Source organism: Cervus canadensis, chromosome 22 (assembly GCF_019320065.1).
Source record: "Cervus canadensis isolate Bull #8, Minnesota chromosome 22, ASM1932006v1, whole genome shotgun sequence".
In the NCBI taxonomy this organism is placed as follows: Eukaryota; Metazoa; Chordata; class Mammalia; order Artiodactyla; family Cervidae; genus Cervus; species Cervus canadensis.
This window is the reverse complement of record NC_057407.1, coordinates 8,449,134-8,463,888: the sequence shown is the minus strand read 5'-3', so window position 1 is coordinate 8,463,888 and position 14,755 is coordinate 8,449,134. Positions and strand designations below refer to the sequence as shown.

Here is a 14,755-nt window from a genome sequence, read left to right as displayed (position 1 = left end):
AGGACTGAGCAGGGCCGGCGTCAGAGCTACGTGCGGCGGGGCGGGCGCGGCGGGCGGGGTGGGGGCGGCGCTGAGCGCGGCAGCGGCGGCGCGGGAGGCGGGGAGGCGCGGCGCGCCGGGGACAGCGGCGGACGGCGGCGGCATGCGGCTTCTCCCTTTGCCCATCGTGGGCTGAGACGGCCGCAGCACGGGCGGGAGGCGCGGCGGCCGGTGAGCCGAGGGCGCAGCCAGCCGGGCAGACCGCGGACAGCGGTCGGGGCGCCGCGCCATGGGCCGAGCCGAGGGCGGGGGCCCGGGCCGGGGGCCACCGCCGCTGCTGCTGCTTCTGGGGGTTACGCTGGTCCTTGCCTCCGGGGCCGCGCCGGGTAGGTACAGACCGCGACCGGGACCCCAGCGTCTCTCGCGCCCAGCCTTGGACCAGGGTCCCGTTGGCTTCGGGTACAAGAGGTGTCCGCGAGCTGTGCCAAGGGGGCGGGGCAGCGTCTTGCCTGCAGCCCGAGCGGGGGAAGGGGCGCACGAGGAGATGGGGGGACTTGGTGCAGGCGACTCGGCGGCCGCCACCCGAGTGTGGGGACCGAGGTGTTGGCTGGGGGTGGGCCTGTTGGGGCGGGGCCTGAGGGTGAGATTTCGGGGCGGGACCTGGAGGTGATGGCGGGGCATGAGAACGCGAGTTCGGGGCGGAGCCCTAAGGGTGCGACTTTGGGGCGGGGCCTGGTGGTGGAATAGAGCCAGGAAGGTAAGACTTTTTGCCAGGAGCCAGAAATGAGGGCCGCTCGGGTTAGAGCGCGGGTGATGTCGGGGGCGGGGCCTTTCACTTGGGGCGGGGCCTAAGCGAGGATAATGTTTGGTCGGGTGTGTTCTCGGGCTTGTGGGACGGGCTCTGGGCGGGGCTTAAGGATGGGGCGTGGCCTTGGGAAAGCTTGAAGCTGAGGCTTAAGGTTGGCGGGGGTCTGAGAGAGCAGCCGCGGCAGGGGCGGGGCGCTGCCCCAGCTCTAAAGCGCGCGCGGTCCGTGACGCCCCGCCCCTGTCCCTCCCGCCCACAGTGCGTGAGGCGGGCAGCGCCGTCGAGGCAGACATGCCCGTGAAGAGCGTCCCGGCGTGGGAGCCGCGTGCTAATGACACGCGGGAGAAGGCCGGCCCACCAGCCCCTGGGAAAGATGAGACTTCTCGGACTGCGCCCGGCGGCGAGCAGGCCTTGGTGGGCCCTGGAGTCGGGGCTGAAGAGGCGCTGGAGGCGTCGGCGGCGGTGACAGGCACAGCCTGGATGGAGGCCGACAGCCCAGGCCTGGGCGGAGTGACCGCAGAGGCGGGCAGCGGCGACACCCAGGCCCTTCCAGCCACGCGCCCGACACCCGACGAGGCCCTCGGGCCGTCCTCGACATCCCCAGCCACCCTCGAGGCTACGGAGGCCAACGAACCACCCTCCCCCACCCCTGGCGACAAGCCGAGCCCAGGCCCTGAACTCCCCAAGGAGAGCCCCATGGAGGTTTGGCTGAACCTGGGAGGCAGCACACCTGACCCTCACGGGCCAGAGCCCACGTACCCCTTTCAGGGCACATTAGAGCCCCATCCAGAGTCAGATATAATTGACATCGACTACTTCGAAGGATTGGATGGTGAGGGCCGTGGCGCCGACCTGGGGAGCTTCCCTGGGTCGCCAGGTACCTCAGAGCACCACCCTGATCCCGGGGGAGAGACCCCTTCCTGGAGCCTGCTTGACTTGTACGATGACTTCACCCCCTTTGATGAGTCTGATTTCTACCCTACCACATCCTTCTATGATGACTTGGATGAAGAGGAGGAAGAAGAGGAGGACAAGGATGCAGTGGGAGGCGGAGACCTGGAAGATGAAAATGACCTTCTAGTGCCCACTGAGAAGCCTGGTCTGGGGCCCGGGACAGGCCAGCCCACCAGTCGGTGGCACGCTGTCCCTCCGCAGCATACTCTGGGGATGGTCCCTGGCAGCAGCATTGCCCTCAGGCCCCGCCCAGGAGAGCCAGGCAGGGACCTGGCCCCAAGCGAGAATGGCACCGTGTGCCGCAGTGGCTTTGTGAGACATAACGGCTCCTGCCGGTCGGTGTGCGACCTCTTCCCAAGTTACTGTCACAATGGCGGCCAGTGCTACCTGGTGGAGAACATTGGGGCCTTCTGCAGGTAAGGATGTGGCAGGCAGGTGCCAGGGGTTTGTCAGAGAACTCCTCCTGAAGGGGGCATGGGAGGCTGCCTCAGCAGAGAGGGGAATGTGGCAGGTTCCCAGAGATTGTGTGTTTACGGGTCAAGAGATGGTCCCAATAAATATTCTACAGATTGACAGCTTAAATGTACTTCCTGTGAGCCCATCACTAGGAGAGTTTCCTCAGAAGTGAGACTGTGCATTTCCTCTAAGTGTCGTGACCTTTACCAAACCAGTAAACTATAAAGGCGAAACGAAAGGACTTAGCCAAGGATTTTGGAAAAGGGCTTTGCTGACTTGAGGGCAAGTTCTTGTTGGCAAGTTCTAGCTAAACTTGCAGAAGGAGAAGGTCCATAGACACCCTGGGAGAAGAGAGAACTGCTGACCACTCCCTCTGAGCCATGTGTGAGGCAGAAGGGTCCCGTGACCCTGTGGGGCATGTGCTTCAGGTGGCACGAATGAGGACCTTCTCATTGGAAAAAGACCCAGAGAGCAGCCATTCAAACCGGTCAAGTCAGAGTGTCCTTCCTCACACAGCAGACGTTTGGCGTTTCTTAGTTCTGGATAGTGACTTTGCTCCTTCTACCTTGGTTGTTGTCTTCCTGGAGATACTCGGTCTGACATGTTTTAAAGACCCAGAGAGTTTAGTGTCAGAGTAAGGATATTGTGTGCAGCCACCAGCCCATGCCTCATTAGTAATTAACCCGATACACCTGCCCTCACGGCAAGGTAGTTAACCTGCTGGAGAGCTCATGGGCTTGTCCTCATTCTGGATGAAGCACGTGTCCGGGCCTGAGTGCTTTGCTTCTCTCCATCCTTTACAGGCCCTAGAAGTGGCACGGAGACCTCAGATCCTTCTGGGACTTGTTTACACCGGTCCTAAGAGTGAAACATTTCTATAATCTGGGTATCTCTATTTTTTAAGTGCCATTCCCTATATTTCTTTTTCTGGGTCTTTTTGGAGGTATATAAAGAATTCAGATTCTATAGGTCTTAATGTTCTGATAGAAGAATAATATAATGCATGCATGCTGTGCCTTTGTCATTAAAGCTTGAGCTTCCTTCCTGTGAAGTTCTTTCCTATAAATGATCATGTTATTAGGTCACTAATATAGGATGTGTCCACACAGCTCTGATTGGAGCTGTCCAGCCATTGGCAAAAAGAAGAACTGTGATCAAGAAATTATGGCAACAAGACCTTGCTGGTTGCTTAAGGGCTACCAGAAATACAAGGAAACCCTGATTTTGCTCCTCAGACTCTAGTTGTGGAGGGAGGACTATAGTAATGATTTTAACCTGGGAGCTATGGAATCTTTGTGCAAAATTAGTATCTTTCATCCTATTGGAGGCCTGGGTTTTCGCCTTCGAAGTTAGCTCCCCATCAGAGTATGAAATTTGGAGCCCTCATTACCTCTGGAGCACTTAGAACAGTTCCCAGAGCCTCCGAAGCTATCAAGGGACCCCCAGTAGTAAGCATGACCTCACTGAGTGGCATGCCTATACTGCCCGTGGGTCCTCCAGTGGATCCTGCCTTAGGAGGACTTCTCACTAGTCCACTCCAGCCCAACTCGCACAGCTTCCATCCCAAGATCACCCACCCTGGGCCTTCCTACCAGAAATTCCTCCTCTGACGGGTACACCCAGGCCCAGCCCCAGCTTGGAAACTGTTTTACATTCCACTCACAGGAGGCTGCCGAGCCCTTGGTTGCAGACTGCAGCATGCTTTTGTCTGTGTCACCCAACCACTGCAGGGAAACGAGCAGAGCTATGGCAGAACTTCCCCAGAGCACTCTGTTAGAGGGACCTTCTTTCCCTGCTGCCCTCCAACAGCCTCCCACGACTGCAGAGGGGCAGCTGGATAAGAGAATTCACTGCTTGCCACAGAGCCCCACCCTCTTCTAGGTGTGGAGTGGCTAATTCTCCCGTGTTTGATTTCCCCATTTCTGGACTCCTTTCTCCTGTCTGTCAGTCACCCTGAGGTTCATGTCCACCCTCCTTTGCCTGCCACTGTATCCTTCCACATTTTTTCCTCTTTGAAGCAGCCTGGTTCCCATGGAAACAGCAATGTCATTGGAAGAGTTGGAGCCTGGGAATGTCCCCAAGGGCAGGAGAAAGTCACTCAACAAAAGGACTGAAACCCACCCAGAGGGTTGCTTCTCACTCTGCTTTCCTGACAGTTCTCATGGTGACAGGACAGGAAGCTGTAGGGGCGGCACTTGGGGGGCTGCTGAGATGGGGGAGAATGTACATCTATCTTTGTGCTTGTCCTTGTCTGTCGCTTCCTTATTTTCAGTGTCTGGTTAGCCACGTGAACTAGATGGGACTGCAATGCCCCAAGATAGGGCGGGTCCTACTACTTTGTGGTGGTTGCTCCTATTGATCTTGTTTTTCATCTTTTTTTTTTTCCCCCCACCAGAGCCCAGGGCAGGGGCTAGGAGGGTTCTGAGGGAATCTTGTGATTGTTGTCACTGAAGTAGAAAACGGGGTTCCCTTCCCTCAGTCACTTCAAGGCCTATGAATGATCAGTGTGCTCAGATTCTCAGCACCCCGTTTACCTCATTTGTGTCAACCACCCTTGATGCATTTGTGCCACACATTCTTCACGGTGTGGTTGTAAAGATGAGGCAAGAATAGCAACCCTAAAGTCTGCACAGATGAGGACACCACACTTCCTCTAGCTACTCATAGGAGCAGGGTGTTGAAGTAAGCCCCGGGGTCAGGGGTCAGATGCTCGCTGCGGCCATGGAGGCCTGCCCGTCGCCTCAGCCTCACCCTGTCACCGCTGCAGGTGCAACACACAGGACTACATCTGGCACAAGGGGATGCGCTGCGAGTCCATCATCACCGACTTCCAGGTGATGTGCGTGGCCGTCGGCTCGGCCGCCCTTGTGCTGCTCCTGCTCTTCATGATGACGGTGTTCTTCGCCAAGAAGCTCTACCTGCTCAAGACAGAGAACAGCAAGCTGCGCAGGACCAAGTGAGTCTGACTGCCAGCCCCGCCCTGTGGGACCCAGGGGTGTGGTCGTGAGGGTTTCTGGCATCCGCTGTCCGTCCCTGCTTCCATTTTTCATACCTGAGATTCACCCAAGCTTACCCGTTCCTACACAGAATGTGCTGGAATTGCAGCAGAGCTTAGGCCCCTGTGGCAGACTGCAGCTGTCCAGCACCATTCCACACACACACACTGGCCATCTTTTCTTAGGATGCTTAGAAAAGGCAACAGAGTATAGCAGCTTCCGACTGTGGTCAAGCAAGTTACTGCGCTCAGCCCCCCACCCCCATCTGATTGCACCTGCTTCCCAGGTCTTTTACAGCCAGAGGCCGGTGTGAGGATTTTGTTCCCAAATCAGCATGAAGTGACTCCTCCAGCTTCCTCAGATGTGCTGTCCTCTTCAATGAAAGGATTTAACAGCTCATTGCTTTTCAAACTGGTCCACCCTGGTCCAGGCAGAAGAACAGAGGGCTCAAGGAAGTCCCCGTTCCCTCTCAGTAGAATGTGAGGAGTGCTAGGACCTCGGCCTCACTTCCTCCACTGTGGATTTGAAGGGCCACATGGGCATGTGGAGTCTCACTTCAGCTCTCCTCTGAGCAGAGGAGTCACAGCTCTGCACCTCTGAGAATCAACATGCGTTTACCCTTGAAGCCCACACCTTGAACACTAGGATGTGACCTTACCCACCGTGAGACAGTCACTGTTATCACTTAGCAAAGTAAAGAACCTTCTGAAATGTCACAGGAGTCAGAAAAGGAGGAGACTGGAGTTCAGCTTCCTCAGGACCCAAGAGGCAATTTATGCAGCACCACCCCCACCCCCCTTTCCCCTTGTTGTTTCCCCCCAGTTAATTCCCTCCCCCTGACCTGAGACTCCCTCCAGAGAATGGGACTGAAGGACTTGCCCTGGGTCCTGGGAAAGGGACAAAACGCCATCTGTTGCTCCTTTGCTGGGTAAACTCGTGGGACGTGCAGATGCCAGCGGCTCTCTGCCGCCTTTCAGCTAACCGTCCTGGGGCTGCGAGGGCCTCTCCATTGTGCCTGTGCATTGAGGCAGGGCTGTATCTGTGCATGTGATCACAAGCCAAGGCCCTTGGCTCCTCACACCGCCACTGAGGTGGGGGGAGGGTCAGGGTGGGAATGGGACCACCTACCAGGGCTGCTGCTGATGACTGGGGACAGAAGGAGGGCTGCCAGGGCAGTAGAGAAGCAGGAGCTGAAGCCCAGGGAAGGGTCCCCTTCTAGGTCTTCCTCCTGGAACCAGTTTGCGTTTGGCACAGAGCATGGCTCCCCCAGCCCTTCAGCTCCAATGCCACCTTCCTTATTTCCTCTGCACACCTCCTTTCTTTCCCAAGCCTGGTTACCACTCTGAAAATGCTATTAATACATGTACCCAGTGCACTACAGATACTGCTGTAGCGTACTGATTCTAAGATACCCATTTCCCCCCACATATTAGCATCTCTGAAATTGGATTGTGTCTTACAGTTGCTGGCATCTTATAATCACTGTTGGCCAGATGGCAGTCATGATGTAGTTGTAATTGTCTGGCAGGCTCAAATGTGGTCATAGCTGTTCATATCATTGTCAGCTCTTTATCTAAAGTCTAAATGAGCGCCTTAAAGTGTGTAATGAAAACTCTAGGTGATAAGAAAGGATTGGATCATGGTTTAAATGGCAGGTTTTTCTTAGTGGTACAGCAAATAAGGGCACACCCGTGACACAGCGCTTGCCCCGTGAAGCTTCTATCAGATGTCGCTGTGATTGTTTCACTTACATTTTCCCTTCTCTCTTCTGTCCTAACCAGCAAATTCCGGACCCCTTCTGAGCTCCACAACGATAACTTCTCCCTGTCCACCATTGCTGAGGGCTCTCACCCAAACGTAAGGAAACATTGCGACCCTCCGCGTCCCCCTCCCCCTCACTGCCTGTGCCTTGGCTCGCTAGGATAACGCTGTCTGTCAGGTGACTTGTCTTCTTTGCATCTGTCCTTGTGCCTGCTCCTGCCCCTGCCCGTGTCTCTGGCTCACTTCACCACATAGAGCCACTCCTCAGAGCTCTGAGGGTCTGGATAGGGTGGCCTGTCCAGGGCACGAAAGTGAGAAGAAGGGCGTGATGGCGTGTCACTTCCTGGATAGGCAAAGTAGGAGATGTTTCTGGGATGGTGCAGGATTTTTAGCTTCATCTCAGCTTTAGAAGTCTGATTTTTGTCTTCTTTTCTACACTGAGAAGAAAGCCTCTGCTTTTCTTGCTGGGGACTTTCTCGCTAGTCTTTGAAGCAGATGGTGCTTATTCTTTGGGGTGAGTGGGAAAACCTCTGGGATTGCCGGAAAAACAGTCTCTTTGACACTGTTTTGAGAGCCCTAAAAATGAGCAGGCTTATCTACAATGGTTATATACACTGAAAAGAGGCCAATCTAGGATAGTTTTTTAAAGTTTTTGATATAAAGGGAAGCACAGAACACTGGCAGAACCATAAGTGTAGGGATAAATCTGTCCTTACGAGGATGGGTTTATAAATGTAAGTTGAAACCCAATAAGAGGTCCCGATAGACCATTTCCTTTTTTTTATAACTGGGGAAAGTGCAGCCCCAGAAGGCAAAGGAGAAAATAATAGTATATGAGGCTTTGTTCACCAAACCCCAGAAAAGAACAAGTTGACCTGCAGAAGGAGGAGAAAAGGGAGTCAATTCAAATAAGAAATAAAAAAGGCCAATTTAAGCTAATTTTTTAAAGACTTTGCTATAAAGGATAGAGAAACAACAGATATATTTTACATGGTATGTACCAAGACACTAATAAGTTTAAGATGAGCATAACTGTCAAGGCAGCAAGATGTCCTGTCACGTCTGAGATTGGTGACCACTCCAGTCAACCCACAAGGATGTAGGATGTGCCTTGTCTTGGAACACCTCATCCCAACGTACCCAGCCTCTGGCAGTGATGTGCATGTCGTTGTCAGTTTTGAATTACTGGTGATCAGTGGCTTGCCATGGGGTCTCTCAGACCCGCTGTCTGATGTGCCATCTCATACATGAGGGACAGCAGGCCTGACCTGTACAGGAGTGCCTGCAGTCAGGGTGTTTATTATCCACAGAGTGCAAGGGTCCTTAGCAAAGCTGCTGACTCATGCATTTCTGGCAGCCTTGGTGTGTCCACCTTTCCTCCTCACAAAGATAGAGGGGAAGGAAATAGTGTCTCTTGGAGGCCTTGGTTGCAGGAGCCAACACGAAGTTTTCCAGTTCTTTTTTTTTTCAGTTCTACCAGTTTATTGCTACCAACCCATCTCCCTCCACCCTCGTGCACACACGCTCAGTCATGTAACCCCATGGACTGCAGCCCGCCAGGCTCCTCTGTCCATGGACTTTTCCAGGCAAGAATACTGGAGTGGGTTGCCATTTCCTTCTCCAGGTTTCCAGTTCTTATGGGCCCAACTTTGGGAAAAAAAGGCATTTATCCAGGAAAAACTGCCACTGACCTTGAGTTCAGCATATGGCAGAACAAAAGCAGAGTGGAGCAGGGTGGTCAGCCATAGTGGACTCTGCCCAAGAAGGGCCCTGGGGTTGTCTGGGTGGCACTCAGGGCGGCACTCAGCTCTCTGGCTCCTCTGGGATCCTGGGGGCCATTTCCATGGGCATCGTTCCCTCAGCTCGTGCCCCAGGGTACATCCTGTCACCTCTGCCAAAGCCCTGAGCCTGTGGGGGGTGGCTCTCCTGTCCAGCAGCTGGGTTTTCCACTTCACCTCTCATTCCTTCTGCCTCACCCAGAAGTCAGACTTGGTCATAGTCAAGATCTTGTGCATTGACAGTGAAGACAGTTACCACCTTATGATGAAGTGGAGCCCTGGCCGTTGCTTCAGCCACCGTAGTGACTGCTGACAAGCGCTGCTGGCAGCAGGATGAAAGTGAACCTCCAGATGAGCTGGGAGTCGAAACAGGGGCAGCTAGTCTCCCCATCCCTCTCCCTTCACCCCTCCAAAAAAAAAAAAAGCCTTGTTGATTTTGGCATCTCCTAAAATTTTGTAGAGTTTTCTTTATCTTAGTAGAGGGGTTATTTCTTTTACATAAGTCAAGGAGATGGAATGGGTCCTTTTCCTACTCCGTTCCAGTAATCTCTAAAAACCACTATCTGAAAAGATTTCAAACAACAAAGTACCGCTTTGGGTCTGGTCGGGGAAGGGTCCACGGCTGGTGTCTGTGTCGGGGCGCGTCCCTCTCCCCTGCTATGCTCGTCACTCTGTGCTGCTCCTGGACTGGGCCCCCTGCAGTGACGTGGGACCCTGTGGCCGGGGAGCCAGCAGCTGAGCGTGTGTGGGTCTGTGTCACTGAGCAGCCAGCCTCGGAAAGAAACTTCAGAAGGAGAAGGAAAAGCCCGCAGCTTTTCAGCCCCAGCTATGAAGGTTTGCCCCTTTCTGGGAGGAATGGCAAGTGTGTAGAAGGCTGGGCACCTCCCGCTGCATGGCATCAGCGAAGTCAACCTTAACAACGTGGGCGAACTGCCTGAGCGCCGGAAGCCGCCCTGTCCATCTCCCAGCCGTGCTGTCAGAGCAGTGCCATGGCGGGGACTTGGTCCTGCTGAGACTGGACGGATCTTCCAGGAGGCCCCTTAGTGTTTCCCATCCCCACCCCACCCTGCCAATTTAAATCTTTCCTACTTCCCAGTCTCTGTTTCCTCCATATATTTGGTAAAACACTGGCTGCCCGCCCCCTTCTGATGGAGGCTTGTGTCTGAACAAGAAGACATCCAGGCCTGAACCCCTGGTGGAAGGATGCCCATATGGCTGGGACAGAAAGCTGGAAATAGTTCCCAGGACTTAGGCCAGGGGGAGGTCCAGTTTCCTTGCGATGAGGGACTTCCACAAAATCAAAGGCAGAGGGGCCTTCAGCTGAGGGACTCAGCCACCCTAGGCTTAAGAGGATGGAGTTCTGGAGCAAACACGTGGACGAGAATTGCTCCATCCTGGTCTAGACACGCCCTCACCTGTTCTACCTGCTGAAGTTACTTAGCTTGCCTCATAGCATTGTCGGATACCTGTGTTCCTGATTTGTAGGATTGACTTCTCCCACCCATTGGCCCAGAAGGCAGCTTTCTCCTCTGTCCAAGTCTTCAAGAGGCCAGGTTTAATTAGGTTCCCCACCTTCATGGCGTCACAGTTTTGATGCCCAGGTCTATACAACTCACTGAATTCACTTTTTCACGTTATGAGAATATCCCTGTGCCTCTGTATGCCCCCAAGGAGAGTGTGATGGGGCCAGGGTAGGGGTGGTTATCTTGAAAAACGTGAAAGTGAGTTCCATTCTTGTCAGAGGATGAGTGTAGGCCATCCTGTCTTGCTCCACATTTTGCTGTGATCCCCAGTCCCTTCTGCTCAGAGTCTCAGGTGTTTCTGTCCAGTGTCTCCCCCACACCTCACACAAGTTCTACCTCATCCTGCTTCCCTCTCCATAAAAAAACCTGTGTGTGTGTGTGTACATAATACACTTAATATATCAGGGCGATCTTTCCATCTCAGCACATATACAGTTAAGCCACTGAACAGTTTTTTCTCAGCCTGTCCAAGCAGGGGTAGAAAATACCCACTGCCTGTAGACGCTGTGTGCAGCAGCCTTGCCTGAAATCTGCCTCAACACAGAATGAAGTTCGTTTTGGCCTTGTGCTTGTCTCATACACGCTGGAATTGGGGAGCGTGTGTTCCGCTGTTGTCTGTAAATCACTCCTGAAGTCTTCGAAACTACCTCAGGTTGCTCTGTGCACGCCAGTCTTCTGGGACAGTGCTCAGTGAGGCTGGAGTCGGGGGCAGGTCACAGTGAGTTCTACACGCACAGTACATTGAACACCTGTAGCTCCTGTAAGCCTAGCACCTTTCTCTACTCTCCAGCTAGTCCCTCCCTTGACCTAGTGCCATTAGAGGTCATACTCAGGAGCAGGCAGCATGGGACTCCGGCTCTCTGTTCTGTCGAGAATGTCCTGGTCCTTAATCTCCATGAGTATCTTGAATTTCAGACGTGATTAAAGCAAGAAAGGGCTGAGCTGGCTGGTCAGATAGGCACCTTACCCTTCTTGCCCTCCATGAACCTGCCTGGGTGGCTACACAGCCTCTTTGATCTGCAAGAATTCCGAGCACTTAACAATAGCTATTTGGGGCTCCTGAGAAGGAACCGAGGCCCCCCTGGGTAAAATCTGCTCACGGAATCTTCAAGGAAGAGCAGCGGGACGACAGGTGTCGCTGTTAAGTGTTCTCTGACCGCAGAGCTGGAGGACTGTGTACCGATGAGGGTCTCCTGGTAACCGTTCACACGTTCAACCAGGTTCAGGAGCTTGTCCTTCGGCTGCAGGCAACACGGAGAGAGAGGGTGCGGGCCCCGTCAGAGAAGGGTTGCGGACCAGCAGCACAGGCCTTAGACTGAGGGAGCACCTTGTAAGTCGGCGTCTGTGTGGTAGAGAAATTCTGATAGGCTCGCACATCTCTGGCCTCTAGTCAGAGAACGTGAATTTGCTGTGGGGAGAGGGGCCCTGACTCTGCTGGAATCAGCTCTGCGCCTGACCACAGCCCTGTTGGCACACCAAGTCATGTTCCTGATCAAGACCTTTTTGCGAGAGCAGAACTCCTCAGGATGGAGGGCCGTGTGAAGAGGGGCCGGGCAGAGCTCACCAGCAGGTGAGGCTTTAGAGGGACCAGGCTGAATATTAAAAGAGACTGTTTCTCCCCAGTCTGGCTTCTGTTAAAGGTATTTGTAATGCAGTTACCTGTCGGGTTTTCATCCGAACATGGCCAGGGGGTTTTTGAGGATGATGTTCCGAAATAGTAGCTGCTAATGAGTCACTTTGGTTCATCCAAGCCTCAACGCTTTCTTCCTTTTCTGTTTTATTTTCTTTTTTTAGTAAAATAGAAAAATCTGAGATGTTACTTGATTCCTCCACCCATTGTCTCCTTCCCAATCTGGCCTCAGCTTTTTATTTTTCTCTTCCAGGATGATTCTAGTGCTCCCCACAAAATCCAGGAAGCTCTCAAGTCCTGCCTGAAAGAGGAGGAGCCATTTAACATCCAGAACTCCATGTCGCCCAAACTCGAGGGTGGCAAGGGTGACCAGGCCGACCTGGAGGTGAACTGTCTTCAGAACAACTTAACCTGAAGCCGAGCAAGGGAGGAAGTGGGGGGCGGGGGGCGGGGGAGGAAGCATTATCTCCTCTTGTACAGATTCTATTTCTTGTAACCACTTGTTGAACCCCTTTCTTTTTCTGGTCTCATGGCATGCCTTGGTGTATTTTGTACAGGAGGGAATAAACATATCATAAGCAAAGAGCCCGAAGAGAATTACAGTCCGCTGGAGTGTTCTGTCTGTGCTGTCTGTACATTGCTTCTGCTGCTGTGATTTCTAAACCTATGCTGTTATTCAACTGACTTTTTTTTTTTGTACTTTGACCCACCTTTTTTTGAAATACCGGTAAAAAAAAGAAAAAACAACAAAGTTCTTGAAATAAAACTTTTTAAAAAGCCATTTTTCCTGGTGTGCCTGTGTCTACTCCCTACCCTTTCTTGTCACTTTGAGTTGAATTCTTACCTTTATTGAGGATGTGTGTCATACACGTTTCATATCTGAGAAATGGTCTATGTATTAGTCTGCTTGAGCTGCCATAACAATACTACAGCCTGGGAGGCTTAACCAACAGACATTTATTTTCTGAACTTTCTGGAGGCTAGAAGTCCAAGATCACATTGACAACCGAGTTGATTTCTGGTGAGGCCTCTCTTTCTGGCTTGCAAACAGCTACCTTCTTGCTGTGTCCACAATGGCCTTTTCTATGTGTGCATATGGAGGGAGAGAGTTCTCTGGTGTCCCTTCATCTTTTTATAAGGACACCAGTCCTATTGAAATAAGGCCCTGCTCTGATGACCTCATTTAGCCTTAATTACCTTATCTCCAAACACAGTCACATCAGGGGCTTCAACGTATGATATTTGGGGAGGACACAATTCAGTCCCTAACAATCCATAGCACCTATTATACAAAATACTCTTTCCTTCTTTCTTAAAACATTTATTCAGCACATTCTCAGCCAGATGCTATGCTAGATTCCAGGAGCTCTAGATGAATAAGATAAACTGTAACCTCAAAAAGTTAACAGTGTATGTGAGAAATAGTCTTTTAAACATTTTTAATACATTGTGTCAACAGAGTATAGGATATGCAAAGCTGTGAGAGTTGGATTTATGAATTCAGAAAGGCTTCAGGGAGAGAGGTTTACACTGGACGTTGAAGGGTGGGAGGCATTTTTCAGGTTGATGGAGAAGAAAAGGACACTCACAGGAGAGTTCTGCTGTGTGACTAGAAGATTGTGAGGGGAGACATCTTAGGAGATGGGTTTGGAAAGGGCATTTAGGACAGATTGCCAAGGTGGTGGTTGTTGCGTCACTAAGTCGTGTCCGACTCTGCAACCCTATGCACTGTAACCTGTCAGCCGCCTCTGCCCGCAGGCTTTTCCAGGCAAGAATACTGGAGCGGGTTGCCATTTCCTTTTCCAGGAGATCTTCCCGACCCAGGGATTGAACCCACATCTCCTGTTTTGGCAGACGGGTTCTTTACCACTGAGCCACAAGGAAGCTAACTACCAAGGTAGGTGATGGTAAAGGCAGATAGAATGATGACTGTAGCAATCCAGGCAATAAGTGAGAATGGATTAGAGACTTAACAGTTCAGATAGTCAGAACTTTACTGGCGAGGAGAATTTTCTAGAACTTTGCCTGTGTTCCATCTGTGATAATTCCATAACTGGAATCCCTGTGAGTGTTTCTTTTGCCTAATTTCTGTTGCTCCCTGATTTGTCTTCCCTGGTGCCTCATTATTTTTTAGTTTGTGCTGGACACTGTATCTGAAAAATTGTTTATTGCAGTTTCCAGATCTAGGATGGGTTGAGGGGCTTTTCATTCGCTGCTGTCACATGCCCAGGGGCAATGGAATTCTGAGATCATGTTATTGCAGATTCCAGGTTGACATTTCCTGGCCACTGAAGGCAGACCGCAGACTTAGCAGATTGTGCAAGGCTGGTTTACTTTGGTTCATCCTGACCCCTTAGGGCACAGTCTGGAGTCTTAGCCCAAAGCAGGCAGTGGTATATCAGTGTCCAACACCTCCCCCACGCCCAATCCTTGAAGACTTTCAGAAACACAATTCATTCTCTTAGTCACCTCTCCTAAATGGGCAAGCACCTCCAGGGAAAAGTGGCCCTGAAATCTGGGCTCCCCTGTCTAGATTCCTGTCCTCTCTGGGATGTCAGCCTAGCAATTCTTTAGAATCTCATTAGCTCTTGGATGCTTTTAAGATGTTCGTACAGCCTTTTGATTGTCTTTAGTGGAAGAGTTGGTCCAATTCACCTAGTCTCCTATTTACTGACAACATAAGTCCTCTGTTTTCATCTCAGGACTCTTGCCCAGATGGCATTCCTGTGGTGCCTGTGAGCTCAGTCTGCTCTTTGCTATTGGACAAGGCTGCGTACTGGGGTGTTGGTCTGTGTGTGTGTTATGGTTTCCTTACCTGACCCCTGTCCACTTTGGGGGAGTTGGCGTGGTTCTGCTTAGGACTTCTGTAATCT

The 14,755-nt window shown here is 52.3% G+C and overlaps 1 protein-coding gene across 3 annotated transcripts; it reads left to right on the top strand.

Moving 5' to 3' along the window:
* The first annotated feature begins 103 nt into the window (after positions 1 to 103).
* Positions 104 to 12,663, top strand: CSPG5 (chondroitin sulfate proteoglycan 5). Of its 3 annotated transcripts, none has more exons than XM_043443297.1 (5): positions 104 to 365; positions 1,044 to 2,154; positions 4,962 to 5,150; positions 6,972 to 7,047; positions 12,136 to 12,663. In XM_043443297.1, exons 1-5 carry the CDS (start codon positions 269 to 271, stop codon positions 12,295 to 12,297), a joined length of 1,635 nt encoding a protein of 544 aa, XP_043299232.1. In that variant the 5' UTR covers positions 104 to 268; the 3' UTR covers positions 12,298 to 12,663. The 3 variants fall into 3 exon arrangements, with proteins under 3 accessions (XP_043299232.1, XP_043299234.1, XP_043299233.1); XM_043443298.1 differs by lacking the exon at positions 12,136 to 12,663 and adding an exon at positions 8,932 to 9,313 and having other exon boundaries at positions 122 to 365; XM_043443299.1 differs by lacking the exon at positions 6,972 to 7,047.
* Positions 12,664 to 14,755: the final 2,092 nt, after the last annotated feature.

Excerpts from the sequence above, each read along its gene's own strand:
- CSPG5 (XM_043443297.1), top strand. The coding sequence starts at position 269 with ATGGGCCGAGCCGAGGGCGGGGGCCCGGGCCGGGGGCCACCGCCGCTG. Across the intron at positions 366-1,043 it reads TGCCTCCGGGGCCGCGCCGG|TGCGTGAGGCGGGCAGCGCC; the intron begins GTAGGTACAGAC and ends TCCCGCCCACAG. Across the intron at positions 7,048-12,135 it reads CTGAGGGCTCTCACCCAAAC|GATGATTCTAGTGCTCCCCA; the intron begins GTAAGGAAACAT and ends TTTCTCTTCCAG.